Source organism: Zootoca vivipara, chromosome 7 (genome assembly GCF_965207765.1).
Source record: "Zootoca vivipara chromosome 7, rZooViv2.hap1.1, whole genome shotgun sequence".
Lineage (NCBI taxonomy): Eukaryota > Metazoa > Chordata > Lepidosauria > Squamata > Lacertidae > Zootoca > Zootoca vivipara.
Window position 1 is genome coordinate 20213007 of NC_142590.1, and position 19377 is coordinate 20232383.

At 42.4% G+C, this 19377-nt stretch overlaps 1 protein-coding gene across 1 annotated transcript; it reads left to right on the plus strand.

Moving 5' to 3' along the window:
• The first annotated feature begins 96 nt into the window (after window positions 1–96).
• On the plus strand, window positions 97–11448 carry DR1 (down-regulator of transcription 1). Its single transcript, XM_035121723.3, has 3 exons — window positions 97–1923; window positions 7671–7834; window positions 9434–11448. Exons 1-3 carry the CDS (start codon window positions 1704–1706, stop codon window positions 9578–9580), a joined length of 531 nt encoding a protein of 176 aa, XP_034977614.1. The 5' UTR covers window positions 97–1703; the 3' UTR covers window positions 9581–11448.
• Window positions 11449–19377: the final 7929 nt, after the last annotated feature.

Below are 19377 nucleotides of genomic sequence, written 5' to 3' on the forward strand. Positions count from 1 at the left end.
TATAAAAGATAAATCTATAAAAGATTTTATACTTTATTATTATTTATTAAATGCACACATGTGGGTAAGGAACAAACACAACCAACAGAGAACATGACATACAGTATTTTATTGTACCATTATTAAATGCCACTTTAACCCACCACCAAATGCCACTTTCTCCAACAAATGCATAATAGTTTTCTGCCCGCCCATTTTCTCCTAACAACATAGTGGGGTAGATTAGGCTGAGAGGATGCCCAGCCCATACTTATCTTAGTTAAAAGTTCATGGCTTTAAATCTTGGTAACAGCCATACGTAATTCTTAATGGGCACATGCAGGGCTTCACTAGTCTAGGTCCACCTCCTTTTCCCGTTTAGATTTCCACAACAGAAATCACAAAAATCATAGAACTGTAGAGGTGGAAGGAGCCAGGAGGGTCATCTAATCCAACCCTGTGCAAAGCATTAATCTTTTGCCCAACCTGGGGCTCGAAACTACGACCCTGAGCATTAAGAGTCTCACGTTCTGCCGACTGAATAGAAATACTGACTTAAAAATAAATCACACAACTAAAAGGATACACCATACAGAGCAATGTTATAGTTTCAATGGGGTTTACTCCTAGGCGACGTAATCGCAGACGGCAGCGTTGTGGCCTTTAACGGTTCTTTCCTAGCTACCGGTAGCGCAGCGGTCCCGGATCTGTGTTTCTGCGCCTGCGAAATTCCGACGGCAACCCGTCGTCCGGGACTTCCAGCACCACCGAGGAGGCGATCCGGAAGGGCTTAGGCGCACGCGCAGCTCTACCGCCCTCGACGGAGCGCCTTTGCGACGAGATGGCTGAAAACTACACTCCAGCTGTTTCGGCCAGTGTTTCCCCAGCGCCGTTATTGGACTACAATTCCCATCATCCCATACCACTTGGTCCTCCTAGCTACCGGTAGGGCTGATGGGAGTAGTTGTCAAAAAAAAAAAAGCCCTGGAGATCCAAGTTGTGTGGGGGGGGTCACACTGGGCTAAGCAGCCTAAAGCTCCAGTGAGGGGACAGACAGGGGTCCAACAACCGCGCGCAGACTCACAACCCGTCCGCGTACCTCAAAGCCGCTTCCGAGCTAGACCGGAAGCGGAACTGGCGGCGTGCGTGAGGGGGAGAGCGGGTGAGCAAAAGCGCAAGGAAAGCGCTTCCGGCGGAAGTGCCGCGCGCCGCAGCCTGTGTGTTGGCTGTCCCTCGCGAGCCTTTCAGCAGCCTCGTTCGCCGCCGCAACCGTCGCGCGGCGCGTGGGGAGGGAGGGAGGGAGCAAGAAGTCGGAGCCGCTGCCAGCAGTACGCGGAGAAGCTCGCGCCGCCGAGCCACCTCCTTCTTCGCGGCGGGTTGTCATCCCGGCGCCCCTCCCCCCCCGACCCGCTCTCTGAGGCGGCAGCGCTGACGGGACGCCTCCGGGAGCCTGAAGGGATGTTGTGGCGGAGGCGGCGCCGGTGGTCGCCGTTGCTGTAGTGACGCCCGCGGCTGTGGAGGAGCCGCCCGGGACGGGACGACCAGGGAGTGACCGCTTCCCGCCTCCCGTATCGCTCTCGGTCCCGTTCCTGGCAACCTCGGCGCGGGGCGGCAGTTGGGCCGCCCCAGCCGTCTCCGGCCCGGACCCGTTCCCCTTCCCCTTCTTCCCGCCTTGGCCTTCGAGGAGGCCCTGCCTGGACGGCCTTTGACGGGGCTTCCCCGCCATGGCTTCTTCCTCCGGGAACGACGACGACCTGACCATCCCCCGCGCGGCCATCAACAAGATGATCAAGGAGACGCTGCCCAACGTGCGGGTTGCCAACGACGCCCGGGAGCTGGTGGTCAATTGCTGCACCGAGTTCATCCACCTCATCTCCTCGGAGGCCAACGAGATCTGCAACAAGTCGGAGAAGAAAACCATCTCTCCGGAGCACGTCATCCAAGGCAAGGGGCAACCTGCGGACGGCCCTATACGGGGGGCTCTCTTACCTCTTTAGTGCCCAACCGGAGGAAAGCCCTTAACTTGCCACCCTCTGGTCTCCTGCTGTGGGGTAGCTCAATCGGTAGAGCATCTCGATCTCAGGGTTGTGGGTTCGAGCTCCGCATTTGGGCAAAAGGTTCCTGCATTGCAGGGGGTTGAGCTGGGTGACCTTTGGGTCCCTTCCAACTCCCCGATTCTGTGATTCTCCGTAGGCTTTCTGTTGCTACAACTTAAGAATTGGTTAAGCGGTGCATCCAACCACCCCCACCACTGCACTCTTATGTGTGCTGTGTAGCAGAGAATACAAGAGGGTGCATTGCCTGGAGGACTCTGGTGAGCTGTAGACTATGTTAGATAAACATTTCACCCCTTCAGGCAACTGCATAACATTTGCTGAGAGCTACAGCCTCATTAAGGGCTAGAAACGAAGCTCTTTGTTTGTGTCATAAACTTGCTGATGTCAGTTGAACTTCCAAGTAGAGTTATTTAAAACTTGCAAATTATAGCTATAGGTTTAGTAAAGTGAACACTTTTTGTGTTTAGCTACATGAATCTGAGTTGAAGTAAAAAGCCTCTTGTTTTTTGGGTTTTGTTTTTTTTAGAAACAGGATGTAAGAGTTTAAAGAGTGTTATGAGGGGAGTTTGCCATTATGTAATTGTTCTCACACGTGTTCATTTTTTTCATTACTTTTCATTTAGCTAGATTTCTAAACCACTGTTCATCAATTAAGGCTGCAATCCTAACCCCATTTACCTCAATAGGACTTACTTCTTTGTAGACATGGTTAGGATTGAACCGTAAGATCCCAGGGTAGTTTATAACAATTACATCAAAACAATAAAATACAATAAAATATGTTAAAATCCCAGACAATATTAAAAAATTTAAATTATTCTTTATTGAATTTGTATACCGCCCTATACCCACAGGTCTCAGGGCAGTTCACAGGATAAAATAAGAATACAAAACCACAAAATACATAATCAAAATAAAAACTAAAACCCAATAACCCCCTCCAACACATTTTAAAAGGCATAGGACGTCAATGACATCAGTTATAGCCAACATTACTATAGATTCCTTACAGTTTGTTGGAAACAACTTTTTCCTCTCTTTATTTCCTTATCTAATTGTTTCCATTTTATATAACAAGATGATTTTAGTCAAATATATATAGTTGCTCTTTCCTACAAAAAAGGACAAATTTCATTAGGCTATTACTTTGTTTTATGTTACTTTCCCTTTAAAATTCACGTTGCTCTTGTCTGTCAGAACTTGAGTGTTCATGATAATTATGTTCAGCTCAGCATTCAGAACAGCAAAAGTGAAAGTAACCGGAATCTTGGTTTCATTCAGCTGTTGCTTAATGACACTACTTTCAGCATTAAGAAATGTAAGATGCCTGAAATGAAAATCCTGTTTTTAGAGTGTAAGAGCAGTACAGCTGGATTTGAGCAAGGGCCTGTCAAGTTCAGCATCCTGTTTCCAAGCGTCTTTGGGAAGCTCTTGAGCAGAATATGAAGATAATTGTCATTTCACAGCAACTGGTATTCAGTGATATACTGCCTCTGGGCCTGGAAGTAATGTATGGTTCCCAAGGCTAGTAGCTGTTGATAGCTATAGCCTTTCGGGGTATTACTGCTTCATCTTGACTTTCGTGCAGTGCTGCACCACTGAAGTTCTGTTTGCATAATGGCACATTCGTATCAGCTTTGTTGTTGTTCAGTTGTGTCCGACTCTTCGTGACCCCATGGACCATAGCACGCCAGGCACTCCTGTCTTCCACTGCCTCCCGCAGTTTGGTCAAACTCATGTTGGTAGCTTCGAGAACACTGTCCAACTATCTCGTCCTCTTCTCCTAGTGCCCTCAATCTTTCCCAACATCAGGGTCTTTTCCAGGGAGTCTTCTCTTCTCATGAGGTGGCCAAAGTATTGGAGCCTCAGCTTCACGATCTGTCCTTCCAGTGAGCACTCAGGGCTGATTTCCTTCAGAATGAATAGGTTTGATCTTCTTGCAGCCCACACAAAATCGGCCTCAACCCGCTGGAACTGATTTTGAGGTCACACAGGGAGGGTTGAAGGGGGCAGGAGAGAGAGAGGAAGTTCTGCTACATGAACAGAAGTCTGTTGCATGCACAGAGCTGTAGCACAGGAAAGAGCTCTTAAACTATTTTTATTGTAATAGGAAGACCCTAATACGGGAAAATACTTTGGATGATATACAATGTTAGGTCATTCTAAGAGCAGACCCACTGAAATAGTGGGCTTAGAAGTATTTGGATATCACCCTATATTGAGAGTTGTGTGCCCCTAGTGCAAAAACGGATTCCCTGACATATGTAAATTATGCTAATTTCTAAGGTTCTTTTGCATAATTGCAAACTCTTGTTATGGGAGAAACAATGAGAAATTATGGGCACTGAAATTATGACCACTGGTCAGGATGCTTAGTTTCATCTGGCTGTTGTAGAGCAGCCTTTCCCAACTGATGCTGTACCAGATGTTGTTGGATTCCAACATCACCCCCAGCCAGCAGGGTCTGTGGCGAGGGATGAACGGCAACCAGCTAGGGAAAGCTGCTCTGTAGAGTTTCATCTGTTTTTGAATGCTTATCTTTGCAACTGAAGACACATATCCAAAAATGAAAACTAAAGTCAGGATGTTGAAATATGAACCCGATATCAAATTTTGCATTTCCCCCCCTGGTAGAACACACAGAAAGCTCTGGTTTCTTCTGAGTACAAAGTTAACGGGCTTGTAGAAAACTACATAGGGCCCACACACATTCAGTAAGTAAAGTCTGCAACTCATCATTTTGTGCTGGGTTGGATGATCGAAGAGTAGAATCGAGGTTTCCATATATAGGTGCAATATACACCATAGGTTATTTCACTGCTTTTCAGTTGGTGGGTCAGCACTGCTTGATCTAAAATGGGTCGCAACAACAGCACTGCCATCTTACAGGTGGTACCATCATTCATCATACAAATACATGGTAAAAATATAAAGGGCTTCCACAATGATGGTTCGGTTAAAGCAGAATCCCAGGTCTGAAAAGGTTAAAAATTGTTGACTTATTTAATTCACCTTTAAGATCTTACATCGTCTTGCAAATAACAATTACCACCTCCTAAGAGAGCACCCCAGTGGATAACTGATGCCATGGTGGCAGTATAATTAGCCCTCCAAGGCCTCCCCATTTAGCCCACCAGACCTTTTCGACCAAGCCATGCCCATCTGCTGCACACCTGACATCAGGTGTGGGAGAGGTAAAGTGACTGGGCCAAGGAAAGGGGTGTGTGGGTGCAGCTGATTGGGGGCATCTGCAAAGCCCTTTGCAGGGTTATTTGAAGTCCTGACTATCAGCTGGTTGGGCCTCAAAGTGCAGTGCTTGTTGAGGCTTGAAGAGAACCATGCACAGCCAAATCCCTGACAATCAACTGAGAATGGCTGGCACTAGGGTGTCGGCACATGTCTGTCCCGTAAACTGTTTTTCACTCTTTCCAATGGTTACCACTAAACCACAAACTGAGTAAATTGGGCCACTGCACTTTCGGTTTTGGTTTTGACTTTTTATATTCACTGTGCTTGGCTTAAAACACCAAGACAGAAGCTGTGCAGTATCTTTCTGTAGGTTTGGAGCTTAATGTGCCCTCCCTTTCAAATGCTTGCCACCACATGTCGAATTCTTACTATCTTTGCTGAAAGTTCTTTGTATCTAGCTTAGTCAATTTTGTTTGCATTTATCAACAGTTACATTTTTCAGTAAACTTAAGTCTGACAGTGCTCGATGTAATCGCTGCTGTTAATTTTTCTTCTCTTTAAATTAGAATTTTTAACGTTTTATATGTTGGATATAATTTGCACACCATGGAAAGAAGGAGGGATAGCCTCAGTTGGTAGAGTGTGAGACTTAACAGTCTCTTAAAATCAGGGTTGTGGGTTCGAGCCCCACGCTGGATGAAAGATTTCTGCATTTGACTAGATGAGCATGGGGTCCCTTCCAGCTCTACAATTTTGTGAATGTGTTTCTGTGGAGTGATCCACCCATTCAGCAGTGCATTCCTTTAGGTTTGCTACTGCATGGTTTAGAAATAAATATTTATTATATCCTGCAGTTCACAATCATTCTCTTGGATCCACACATGCTTAGCTTCAACACATCAGACATTCTCAGGCCCTTTTCATGTTTCCCAGTGTTAAACAGTGTTAAACCTTTTTCATGTTGTGTGTAAGTTGAATCCAGACTGTCATGGAAGGGACTTAGATCCAGTGGAGGCTGCAGCTGGAGGAAGACAATTCGCTGCTGTCACTGATTTCCACTTCCCTTGCAAACCGTCAGCATCGTATCCCACTGTTTTGGAGGATTTCCCCAAGCCTCCAGAGCAGATTTTTAGGGGGCTGCATAGGGAAGGGAGATCTGGTGAATATCAGCCCCCTCCATTTGTCAGCATTTATTTTATTTTTTTAACATTGATAGTCCACCCTTCATGAAAAGACCAAAGGGCAGTTTATAACATACAACATGATAAGCAAAATATGTCTGTACATAACCTAATATCCATACAAGAAAAGCAGAACAGATACTAATAAACAATACATAATTATTACTTCTTATTAGTCATCCCAGCATTGAACTCCACAACACCTGTAAAATGCAGTGTTTCATGGCATAAGTTATTACCTATTTTTCTCGGGTGCAATTATGAAACATAATGCATATCTAGTAACAACAGCCTTCTGAAAAAATGGAGAAATCAGCAGCAGAATATCTAAAGTAGAGAAACAGTATGCGAGTGCATATACTTCTCTGTACAAAATGGTACAGACGACTCTGGGGTTGCACGCTCATCTCGCTCTCTAGGCCAAGGGAGCCGGTGTTTATCTGCAGACAGCTTCCGGGTCATGTGGCCAGCATGACTAAGCTGCTTCTGGCGACACGGAAACGCCGTTTACCTTCCCGCCGGAGCGGTACCTATTTATCTACTTGCACTTTGACGTGCTTTTGAACTGCTAGGCGGGCAGGAGCTGGGACCAAACAACAGGAGCTCACCCCGTCGCAGGGATTTTATCCACCGACCTGATCGGCAATCCCTAGGCTCTGTGGTTTAGACCACAGCGCTACCCGCTTCCCTCTCCTTACAAAACTAGCTGTTAATCCCCACGCCCAACCTCAGAAAATGAGAAGCCCAGCTCTCACCTGGGAGCTTTCCTTTGCTCTCTGTCTCTCACCTTGGGTTCACTTCCTTGCTTCTCACTCAGAACCGTTCTACCATTGGTCTGCCATTTTCATTGTACCAAATTGCTGGTAAAATAGAAAAGGCTTCCCTGTCAACTTGCATATATCCACACCATACAGAGTCTATAACAGATTGTTATTCAGCTTGTAGAGAGATAGATGTCACTAATATGTCACTTACTTGCGAGTGCTGCCCAGTATAAGGAATTGTTTTTGATAAAAGGTAAAGCTTGCTTAAGTGAAGCTTCAGATCATATGTTCTTTGTCCTTTTAAAAGAAGTGGCCTGGCTTAGATATGTCAATCTGCGGGTTTTTGTAGTCCAAAACTACTCCCTCCCTCAGAAGGCAACATTATATAGCAATCATTGTATGTTATTTTGTGGTAGTGGCAACTTTTTCTGATAGGTTAAAGTGGTGTATTGTTGCCTAAAATGCTTGAATTTTACTAACTAGAAACCTTTTTACCATAGCACTTGAAAGCTTGGGTTTTGGCTCCTACATCAGTGAGGTAAAAGAAGTTTTACAAGAATGCAAAACCGTAGCGCTAAAGCGAAGAAAAGCTAATAATCGTTTGGAAAATCTTGGCATTCCTGAAGAAGAGCTCCTACGGCAGCAACAAGAGTTATTTGCAAAAGTAAGTGAGTGCAGTGCTTATCTTTCCACATTTAATTGTGGAAAGATACACAATTTGTGAAGATGGATCAGCTAAGCATCCTAGACTTGGATATTGCATACAAATCTAAATTTCGGAAATGACTTGAGTTTTCATTCTTTGAATATGCAAAACTTGATTTATTCAGCTTGGGTATAAATGGATGTGTTAGTACTTGCTTGAAATAGCTACATCAAATAAAGTGTCAATGGGTTGCATCCAGACATAGTCATGCTTAGAGTATACTCAAGTGAAATCAATGGGACTTCAGTTGGTTATGGCTAACTTAATTCTCATTGATTTTGTTGAGTCTCTTCTAGGTACAGATAATTTTTGGGAAGTAATTTGGGCTGTAATCCTGTGCACACTTATTTTGGAGTAAACACAATTTGATTCAGTCAGACTTCCTTGGTGTCCTTTCCGCTTGAAAATCAGGATATCATTAAATGCCTGTCTCCCAAAATCCATTTCTGATAAGGGTTAATGTAATTGAAATGATATAGGATTTAGGTTCTCTCTGATTAATTCCAGATTGCAGAATCTATCTGGAGTTATACATTAAGCATACCTGACAGCTATCCAAATGGCTGGGAGTAAGGGTTGGATTAGGTGAAGGTGTCGCTATGTCCTGCTCTCCTTGCTCAGCTGGCCTCTTGCTGGCTGCACGTGTGGGCAGGTATGGCCCCTGTTAGTTGTATCCCTGCCAGTGGAAATCTCTAAAATTGTGTGTTCTGAGGGAGGGGCTGAGTTGGCTGAAAATCCACTGTATTCCAAGACAGTCTGTCTCATGTGATGGCATCAGGTCCAATCCAAGTCCATTTGTTGAACCTGCCTGAAGCCTTAGTTGACAGAACTCCTCCTGCTTTTAAGCCCTCCTTGTACTGATAAAGGAAGTTGAAATGGGAAAGATGCAGGAGGCGAGAGGGAGAGGAGTGCATTCCCTCTTCTCCCCACAGCAAAAGAGAAGTTGTGGAGGGGGAACCAAATCTGACTAGTACAAACCCATTCCTCCAACCAACCTGAAAAGTGAAGTGGGACAGAGGAAATGATCTCTTTCCCATTCTCTCTGCACTGTCTAAGAAAGACACACTTCCATCCCTCTAGGCCAGTCTTCCCAAACTTGGGTCTCCAGCTGTTTTTGGACTACAGTTCCCATCATCCCTAGCTAACAGGACCAGTGGTCAGGAATGATGGGAATTGTAGTCCAAAAACAGCTGGAGACCCAAGTTTGGGAAACTCTGCTCTAGGGAATTTTAGCTCTTCCTAAAGTTCTGTACCTTTGGAAAGACTTTCTCATGAGCATCCCTCATTCGGAGTTTGTGTCAAACCCAGCAATATCTTTTTTTAAACACGACGGGAAGTTCTCAAGTGTGCAGCAGGGTTAGGCAACCCACGGATGTTTTTGTTGTTTCACTTGTGAAGTAGTGCTCGGAATTTCTTCTCTCAAAACAGATCACGAGAGGATGCCATAATGTTCTTGGCTTACCTCTTGCACTGATCTCCCTGTGTGCATGTATTTGTCTGTGCGCAACTGTGTTAGGTCATGCTATAGACACTGAACTTATGGTTTTGTGTCCCTAGGCTAGACAGCAGCAGGCAGAGCTAGCCCAGCAGGAATGGCTACAAATGCAGCAAGCGGCCCAACAAGCACAGCTTGCTGCTGCCTCGGCCAGTGCATCCAACCAGGCAGGCTCTTCTCAAGATGAAGATGATGAGGACGACATCTGAAATCTTTTGGCCTGAGTTTCAGTCCCCGCAAGGAAATAGTTTTCGCTGGTTTTGCTGTGCAGGACATGAATGCTTACCCGTAACTTTTGTCTGCATCTTGGACCGGCCGTTGGTATTTTAGGGATGTCTGCTGTTGTGTGCTGTACATGTCAAAACTGTCTCTTTGAACTCTTGAAGACTTAAGGTTCAGTATCATACAACTTTGGATTTTTAATGGTGTTTATGGAAATTTTAGATAGCAGTGTGTCACTTATTTGATCAACAAACAGTGTTACAATAAAGTTTATAAAATATAGCAAAATTTATACAGAGGCTCTAAATTCACATTTGCATTTCTCTTCCCTTTTAACCATAGAATCTTATGTAGAAATTTTTAATTTGGGTTTTGGTTTGGTTTAGTGGAACGGAACAGCCAAGCAAAGGGTTTGGCATAATTGAATTCTTTGTCTTCAAAAATGATATATATTTGGCAATATATACTCTGTCCTCATATACCACCAATCTTGAGAAATGATACGTTTTTGCCAAACTAGCAAAATGTATGTTTAATAGTTGTACAGATTGAATTTCTTTTGTATAGAGGTGAAAACAAACCCAATACTTTATTATGTCATCAATTCAGTGTCATGAGCAACATTAATATTTCATTTCAAATATTGTCCGCTTTGAAGAATTAAATCTGTTCCTGTTTCACAGCCATTTAATTTTAACTATAGGTGGTATTAACATGCATCGTGCATGTTCCAAGTGTTCAAATGGAGTTTGGTGGAACAGAGTTGTTTTAATTCTGTTTTGACTCAGAGTGCTGAAATAGTCAGGCCTATGAAAGCAAATATTGGAACTAATCAGCATGCTTGCAATGAGAGGAATCTTCATTTAACTCCAATTTACTTTTTTTGTCAGCACAATATTAACACAACGTTTTCAAGACTAGTGTACCAATAGAGAAGTTTTATCTGTGAAACTGGCTGCTTCTACATTAAAAACTAGTAGGGTACTAGTTCTAAGTGTTGCAATTCCAAGTTCAGTTTGGTGACTGACTGAGCCCCAAGACTGACCAACAAGACCTAATTATTCTGGGGTATTATGGGTGTGGATTTTTTATATATAACAATGCTTAGATTGTTATTTGTGTTGGTAATAAGGAACAGTAGAGTCCATTTTAGAATCTGAAAATATACTTGAAGATACATCAGCATATTTTTCTGGTACTTGCTTGCAGGGAGGTAGAATCTCATGCATTGCATATTAATGCACCATGCAGCATTACCAAGACTGCATTTTTTTTAAACTTTCTAGCACAGCCTTGATGGCTATAGAAAATTATGCAAGAGATGAGAATGAATGGAGAAGGTCTTGTCTCTGAAGCAGAGAGCCAAACTGAGAGTCAAATTACGATCTTGAATTGCAGTTAGTTGAGTTTTGTGGAGCTTCGCCTGAAATAACTTGCACCCTTATTTATACACTGGTAGCTGAGAGATAAATTAGTTTGAATGTTGAGCTGAAACACATTTGTGGGTTCAGCAGGAAAAGTATTGAGGCAAAATCTGGTGAAAGATCGTCTTCATGAAGGTTGAAGTACCAAAGGTAGAAACACTAGGCTAGTAAAACCATGTTAATGTGCAGTGTTGGCTTTTCTAATTTGTACTGTAACACCCTTGCCCTTCCTATTTGAAATAAGTCTTCTTCTTTTAAAGAAAGATATACATTTTCACACTTCTTTTCTGATGCAGAATTCAGGTTAATATTTTACTGCATCTGGTATGTATCATAATATGTTTGAATCCCTGTGACCTTTCCTTTGGACATTTTTGTGCTTTTTCATATGCTGTATTCCTCAAGCAATAAAATTCAATTGTGTTTTTATATTCCATGTTTCAATATCCAACTTTCATGGTTTGTCATATAATAGAGAAATTTAATTTTGTTCTGCCATGAACCAACTTTGCAAACTTCGTGGGATCAAGATGTTCTCACCAAAGAGATGGCTATAATCGTCCTTCGTGTTAGGGCTGGTTCTTTGCAATTTGCATAATTTTCTTCCAGGGACAGAACGTATTCTGTCTAGTCGCACCACATACAGTTTGCTCGTAGATCCTGTACCATTTCAGCACGTTTTGGACTACCACGCTAAACACACTTACCTGGGTGTCAGCCCCAACAGGACTTCCAAGTAGACATGGTGTGCTGTTTTTTTTTTAAAAAAAATCTGTCCAAGTGAGTACATTTTAATCTGTTTAAGGAACCACATTAATTTACTTTTATAGTTTGAGATGACTATTTAGATATTTTGAGAAAGTGTTATTGATATGAGTTACTGGCTGTGATCCAAAAATCCAGTACATATATGGAGGTTTCCCCTGATGGGAGCTTCCATTCTTCTCCATGATAAATTTCTGGTATGCAGAAATATGTATGTGCTGTATTTTCATCACAAGCAGGATTAAATTCATTGTGTATAGAATGCAAGATAGATCACTTTTTTCATGTCAGTTTTAATGGTTTTCTGTTAAATACAACATTATGTCAAATAAATATTGGATTTGTGAATAATTCAACAAGTATATCAGCTACTGTATAGCCTTGCGTTAAAAGAAAATTACAATAGAAGCAAGAGACTGTCAGGATTTGAAAATCTCCAGTTTCCGCCAAAGTAATCAGCCCCCTTACATTTGTGTGCAAATGTTCTGTTTGGATCACCTATTTAAAATTTCCTTTCTGGTATTCATTTGCTCTGCTTTTTAAAATTTCTCAGCTTCTGGAGTTTAAAGTATGAAAACGATTGGCCTTTTTTGGTTGTGGAATTCCAACACTTGCAACTGGAAAAAGAACTAGAAGTATGCTAAGAGCACAGAAAGACCTGCACGGCCCAGACATCACAAAGTAAGAAATTACAAAATGTCCTGAAGTTATTTTCCTACACTACTCCGAACTTCCATCTTAAGTAATGTTAGTGATAATTGCAGTAATGCTATTGTGTGGTTTGGGCTCAGGTTAGTAGCTGTTTCCACATCCGTCTCCAAAGCAGTTTACTATATTAATAAATTGAGTTGGGTGTGCATTTAATATTTGCTGCTTGGCATGTATAACAGCTTTTCTGGCTGCAGCGCACTAGGCAAAGGTTAATGCAAGATCGAACCCAGGGTGGTGATGGCATAATTAAATGTTCTCAAGCATGCTTTGAAATGAGAACTTGGGGCCTGGGAAGGTGTGGAAGCATGACGCTGTCTTGCATAGGAGAAGACCTTGGCTGGGATCCAAAATGCTACACAAGTACTTCCTCCGGGCTCAGAGAGGCCTTTGGACTCGCTCTCCTCAAACAGAACCTCTCCCTGCCACATGGCAAACTCAGGACTTTCAGAAGCAGTTTCCTTTTTGTCTTCAATGGGAGGCTCCTGTTCAAAGAAAGCAATAAAAACAACTCAGCAACAATCCCACTGGGTGTGCCGAAATCCTTGGGTGTGCCTGAAGTAGCTCTTTGGATTCCAGCCCTTGTCTTGTTCTCCCACAGGAGGGCATTTTCTCTGCTTAATGTAGGAATATGTGCATTACCAAGCAAGCAGCCTTTTAACAACAACAAAAAGCTTTATTCCCAAATTAGATGAGATGAATTCTCAATTTAATTTGTTTTGTTTTCCTTCTGTTCCCTGCCCAAGCCTTGAGCCAGGGGTAGTTTGTACAGAGACAAACAGGCAGAAGCGAGGATCAGAATTTTTTACTTAATATAAAAAATTCCTTGCTGGATCAATCTAGTTTTCTGTCTCCTGCAGCGGTGGGCCCCATTTCTCCTGAAGTAGAGTATAATGGCTTGTGTAATCTTAGCAAGACCAAAAATTTGTACCAAAGGAATGCTGTGTGTTCTGCAGCACAAATTTCACCACAAAGAACCAAGCGAGACATGCTGTAGACTTCCTTTATCTCCTTTGCAGAAAGCAGCTGTTTTATGCGTAAGGGTGGGTGAATAATTTTCAGCACACAAACAGCAAGAGGGGTGGGGAAGAGTTAAGCAGCCCCCTACCCTGCTTTCAGTTTCTCAAGGGTGGCTCAAGGAAAATCACACTCAAATCCATGCATTTAAAAATAAATAAAATTTAAATTTATTTAAAGGTAAAGGACCCCTGACAGTTAAGTCCAGTCACGGATGACTCTGGGGTTGCGGTGCTCATCTCGCTTCACTGGCTGAGGGAGCCGGCGTTTGTCCGCTTCCGCAGACTGTTCTTCTGGGTCATGTGGCCAGCATGACTAAGCTGCTTCTGGCGAAACCAGAGCAGTGCACAGAAACGCCGTTCACCTTCCCGCTGTAGCGGTACCTATTTATCTACAGTACTTGCACCTTGACGTGCTTTCGAACTGCTAGGTAGGCAGGAGCTGGGACCGAGCAACGGGAGCTCACCCCATCGCGGGGATTCAAACCGCCAACCTTCCGATCAGCAAGCCCTAGGCTTAGTGGTGTAGACCACAGCGCCACCCGCGTCCCCCTAAATTTATTTAGTTCTTCAATATATGGTACATGTTATTAACTGGCTTCTGTGTCTCCTCCCCCTGTCTTGTTTCTTTTAAAAGTACTCAGCAAAGGGGCTCCACCTAGTGATCAGCCTGTGTTTTCAAAAGCGGTGAACTAGAAAGTAAGTGTGAAACTAGGGCATACGTTTCTTTCCTGCTTTGAGCAATTTCCTGCGACCACTGCTACACATAAATTTAATTCCACAACGTCATGCTGTAAGTTCGTTGCTATAATTAATATACAAATAACACTGTGCTACTCAGTGAGCAGCTAGTACTTGATTAGCAGTTTTCCAGAGGGAAATGCTCAAGTAGCTGCTATGTCTGTTGAAAAGAGCAAACGCTTTCATGAAATATCTTGACTCGCACAAGCTTCCTGGAGGACAAAATTGTTTAGGGTCGTTTTGTGGATGTCTTGAGTGCAATTAGTTCCCACCGAACACTCGAAAGCTATTGGCCCTATGCACAGTTATTCTAAAATGATCGAGGATGATGACAAAGAACCAGGAAATGAGCTGGGAGTACTTCGTGCTGCAGTGTTGTTGCTGCAGAGTTTAAAGTTACAGGATGTGCTGCACAGCAAAAGTGATTTGGTTGTTACAACTGAGCCTCCAATCTCCCCAGAGACTAAGACTAACTCATAACTACTGTCATCTACTCATGCGAGAAAAATGATTTTGTGTGTTCCAAATTTAGTTATTTTTGGGAGGGAGGGTGGGTGGGTGGACAGCTGTAAGAATGTTGTTCCACTAGGTACCACTAGGTGGTGCTCATGCTTAACACAATAATTTATTGTTGCTGCCTGAGAAATGACGTTTCATAGTGAAACTTTCTATCTTAAGGAAACTTTCCTTTAATTATTACAAAGGTTTGATGATTAACTTTAAAGAAAAACAGGGAATTTTTTTTCATAATAAGTATGCGTATTTTAAAATGTTATGTGCATTAATCGCAGCATTGATTTTAACAATGTAGGGCCCAGATATCCGAAAGCAACTTGTTTTCTACAGGCCCTCTTGGGTGTTAAAAGTCAGAGTGGGCCCAATTGGTAGTTCCACCACTAAATTAGTTGCAAATGGAGGTGGAAGCCCTATAGTTATTAAGTTTGTTCTCTTGATTTTTTTGCACATTGAATGATGGGTAAGAAATTGAAATTTATCTGTATTTCATGAGATTTATTTACAGGTAGGTAGCCGTGTTGGTCTGAGTCGAAGCAAAATAAAAAAATTCCTTCAGTAGCACCTTAAAGACCAACTAAGTTTATATTTTGGTATGAGCTTTCGTGTGCATGCACACTTCTTCATGAGATTTATATACTGCTTGATGGTAATAAAATGTCAATGCAGTAATAATAATAAAAAAGCTAAAAACAACTATTAAAACATAATTAAAATCAGTGATAAGCTGAAGGCCAGGTTGATACACACGTCCACATCCTATGCAATAATGAAATAAGCCAGTGATGGCAAACCTATGACACGCGTGTCAGACGTGACACACAGAGCCCTCACTGCTGGCACGCGCCCCATCGGCCCATTCACTCTGCTGTTGTTTCCCCCACCCCAATTGTTCTCCCGCTCCTTCTACAGCTTGTCTCCGCTACAGCTTGTCTCCCCTGTTAAAACCCATTGTCTCCCCTGTTAAAACCCGGATCCTTTGTTGTTGTTGCTGGTAGCCAGAGATTGGTTTTTTAACCCTTTCTGTGCTGTTTTTTCTGGCGCTTTGGCAGACGATGATTGGGTGTAACAGCGTTCATTTTTTAACCCGTTCTGTGCTGGGTTTTTTGGCGCTTTGGCAGACTATGTCAGTGCTGCGTGTTAGTTCCAGTGAAGGTATTATTCGTCATTTATTTCTGTTCTCTTCTCCCCCCCCAAAAAAAGCATAGCAGCTTTGGGGCATCCCCCTAAAAAAGCAAAGCAACTTTTGCACCCTCCCAAAAAAACCTCCAAAACTTTGGTCAGCAGCTCCCCCCAAAAAGCTCAACAACTCTGGGCACTTTGTGATAAATAAGGGTTTTTTGGTTTGGTTTGGTTAAATAATTGGTTTTTGGTTTATTAAATACGGTTATATATTACAATTATACATTTTTGTTATTTAAACTATAAATATCATGAATTTATGGGGGTTTTTCCTCGAAGTGACACACCACCCGAGTTATGCTCAGTTTTTTGGCGAATTTTGACACACCAAGCTCAAAAGGTTGCCCATCACTGAAATAAGCAATTATATATTTATTGTTCATTAGAGGTTTGGAGCTATGTCACTGCCACCCATCCTCTCTAAATGCATTTTGATACTTCTTTAAAGCTGAAATCTTCATCAGAAACACTGAACAAAGTCCAGGGGATTGTGGGTTGAGCAATCTTATACTTGGCGTTCACCAGTGCAGAGAGATAGCACTGCTGTGTTGGTGGAATGGCTTGCCAAATCCTATGCCCCTTTGTTTGGGCAGAGAGGGTAAAAAGGAAGAACAGTCACAGAGGAAATTAAATGAAATATATATATTTGGTAGTGAAAACATGTTTACAAATATGCATCTAATATAATTGACCCGCCTAACGACGAATAATTACATTTACAACAAATAAAGGCTTGACATATCTTGCTTTGCATGTCATGCACCTATCTCATATATTGGTTTCACCTTTAAGTTGCGTTACTGAAATAAATGCACTTTTTGACAATATTCTAATTTTCTGAGTTTTACCTGTACATATGAATCTTCAGGCACACTACTCTTTTTCCTGCATTGCAGGGGGTTGGACTAGATGGACCCCTGAAGGGTCCCTTCCAACTCTACAATTCTATGATTCTATTATTATTTTGCAAATTAATATGAAGGTGCAATGGAACAGACTTATGGGTGAGTCCATAGGAAAATGACACAGCCTAGAATTCGACTGATCTGGCTATTCTTACCCCAGAGTGGCACTCACTTTATTTGGTTTCTTGATCCGAGATCTACAATACAGGACGGGGTATAAAAATTAAATAAATCAAAAATTCGACAAAGGATTAGTGGTTAGCTGTTTCCCCGTACATTTGCAGAATATCTTTGCACCTATGCACAGACATATTTGGCCCCTAGCCTATGTGTTTTAAATACATTTTGATTATCAAATAAATTTTTTCTAATAATGAAGAATCAGATATATGGCTAGCATAGCTTATGGAACAGGATACAGTACTGCAAAAGTAGGCTTCCGCTAGCACAATAGAACTTCACCTTCCTCTCCTCTCCCCTGGAACCCCTCCCCCCATGCACTCCCAAAATCTTTTCCGGAGGGTCCACCAAACCCCCAGAACAGATTCTTAGGGCGTCAACATATTGGACACATTCTGTGTCTTTGGCAGCACTGCAAAAACATGCATGGCTTATACTGGACGTCCTTTGCCAGCCAAACTACTGTGATCTATTTACTTACTGATCTATAATTGCCTGCTTCTCATTAATGCATTTTCCTGAACTTTGCCTCGGCAACTGGGGATTTCCATCATCTCCTGGAGAGATTTCTTATAACCATACCACATGCAAATCCCTGCTTTCTGGCACAAAGCTATAAGCAAATCATAGCAAGAAATGTGCGCCGATTATGCTAATCCAATGTTGCGATTGACATCTTGGCCTCTGAACTCCTCATCCATACATCTACATCAAACATGGCAATTACAAAGCATGACAGCTGATGTCATGCTCCATATGCGAACCAGTGTTAAAAGAACAGTTTAAAAGGGGATTGTGCATTTCAAAGCGAGTGTTGTGTATGTGCTTTTGCTTGAGAAACCTGGGAGTAGAGCTAGATCTAAGAAAAGGGGGAGGAAGATATATATTTTTCCCACTTTCAGCGGTTCCATACATTTTATTTAAAATATTTGCAGGCCATTATTCATGACCAAAATGGCACTGCAGAGCGGGTTACACTATTAAAACCTTAAAATGCCAACATGAAACAAAAAATAAAGCAGCAAAAACAGTTTAATTTCATCAGAGCAGGCTTCTAATCCAGTAATGACAGCAGTATCCAGGCACATAAACAATGTACATCCAGTTCCTTGATTCTCAGAGAATTATATCTTATCAGCAGGAAGCATACTTAAATTGTATCATCAGGATTTTGAGATTCCCTTGTTATGAATCATCAGATTGTTATGGGAAGATGAGGTGCATTTTCAGCTCCCCCCCCTCCGCGTAAAATGGCACCTTTCTACTGTATGCTACTCTATCTGTTTTAATGGTGTGGTATATGGGTTGTGAAGAAGAACTGAAAAGAAGCATGGCACCCCACACCCCTCGTTTTTCCTCCTTGCATGGGAAAGGGTTGAGGTGGCTGTGCTCTCGCCCTGCTTCCTTTTCTCTGCAAACAACAGGAGCTGTCCGCATCGCCTGTGCTCCTGAGCAATGTTCCACTGTAAACAAAAGGTTGCCAAATAATGGCAGCCTCGCAGAAAGAATAATCAGTGTGTATCCTGGTGATAACTTGCCCCTGAAAAGCTGCCAACGTTCAGATGTGCCAGAACTTTCCAGAGTTTTCGTTTGCAAGGGGTTAGAACAGCCAATTTGTTCAGTCCCAGAAGAAAACGGTTCAAGCAGAAAGGTGAGGGACAAGACTCAGAAGAAATGAAGACTGAGCACAACCCGCCAGCCTCATCAGCAGGAAGGAGCAAGAGTAAGCAAGAGAGAGGTTGTGTGAGCAAAGACCCCTTGTTTAAGAACACTTTGAAGACCAAAGGGAGACAGCACCTCTTTAGAATTGACACAGCTAACACATTTTTTAAAAAATGCACTTCTACAATGTCACAGCAGGGGCTTCAGTTATTCTCCTTTTTTCCTATTTTACAAAAGTATTGTTGTGGTACTGATTTTTCTGATCTTTTCCTATTAAAAAAAATACTGTATTCTTCCAGTGTAGGTGTGCTTGAATCTGTGGCATGTTTCCAAGGGATTAGCTTCCCCAATGCATATTTCCTTTAATTAGTCTGCACAATGTGTTGTTTTTCTTAGAGGTCTTCCTCCCAAGTTAGCAATGTCCTTGTTTTCACATTCCTTACTTTATGAGATTTGATCCAGCCCTCCACGGAGATGCTGTACAAAAATGCAACTTTCCTTTTTTTAAAGGGTGCTAAATTTCACACAAGACTCGTGATTCTTTTTTACCATTCACTTCTCCCTCATTGCATCTACCGGTATTATTTATTCTCTTTAAAAAACATGATGTGTCTTGCTTTGTTTTATGATTATGTTTTATCCGTCCAAGCCTATAAAGTGGCACCGTACAGACTTACATGGGTTTCTA

What these genes read in the sequence shown, in the direction of transcription:
- DR1 (XM_035121723.3), top strand. Translation starts at nt 1,704, where the DNA reads ATGGCTTCTTCCTCCGGGAACGACGACGACCTGACCATCCCCCGCGCG. An exon ending in TCCGGAGCACGTCATCCAAG is followed by an intron (nt 1,924 to 7,670) that starts GCAAGGGGCAAC and finishes TTTTTACCATAG; the next exon opens with CACTTGAAAGCTTGGGTTTT. An exon ending in AACAAGAGTTATTTGCAAAA is followed by an intron (nt 7,835 to 9,433) that starts GTAAGTGAGTGC and finishes TTGTGTCCCTAG; the next exon opens with GCTAGACAGCAGCAGGCAGA.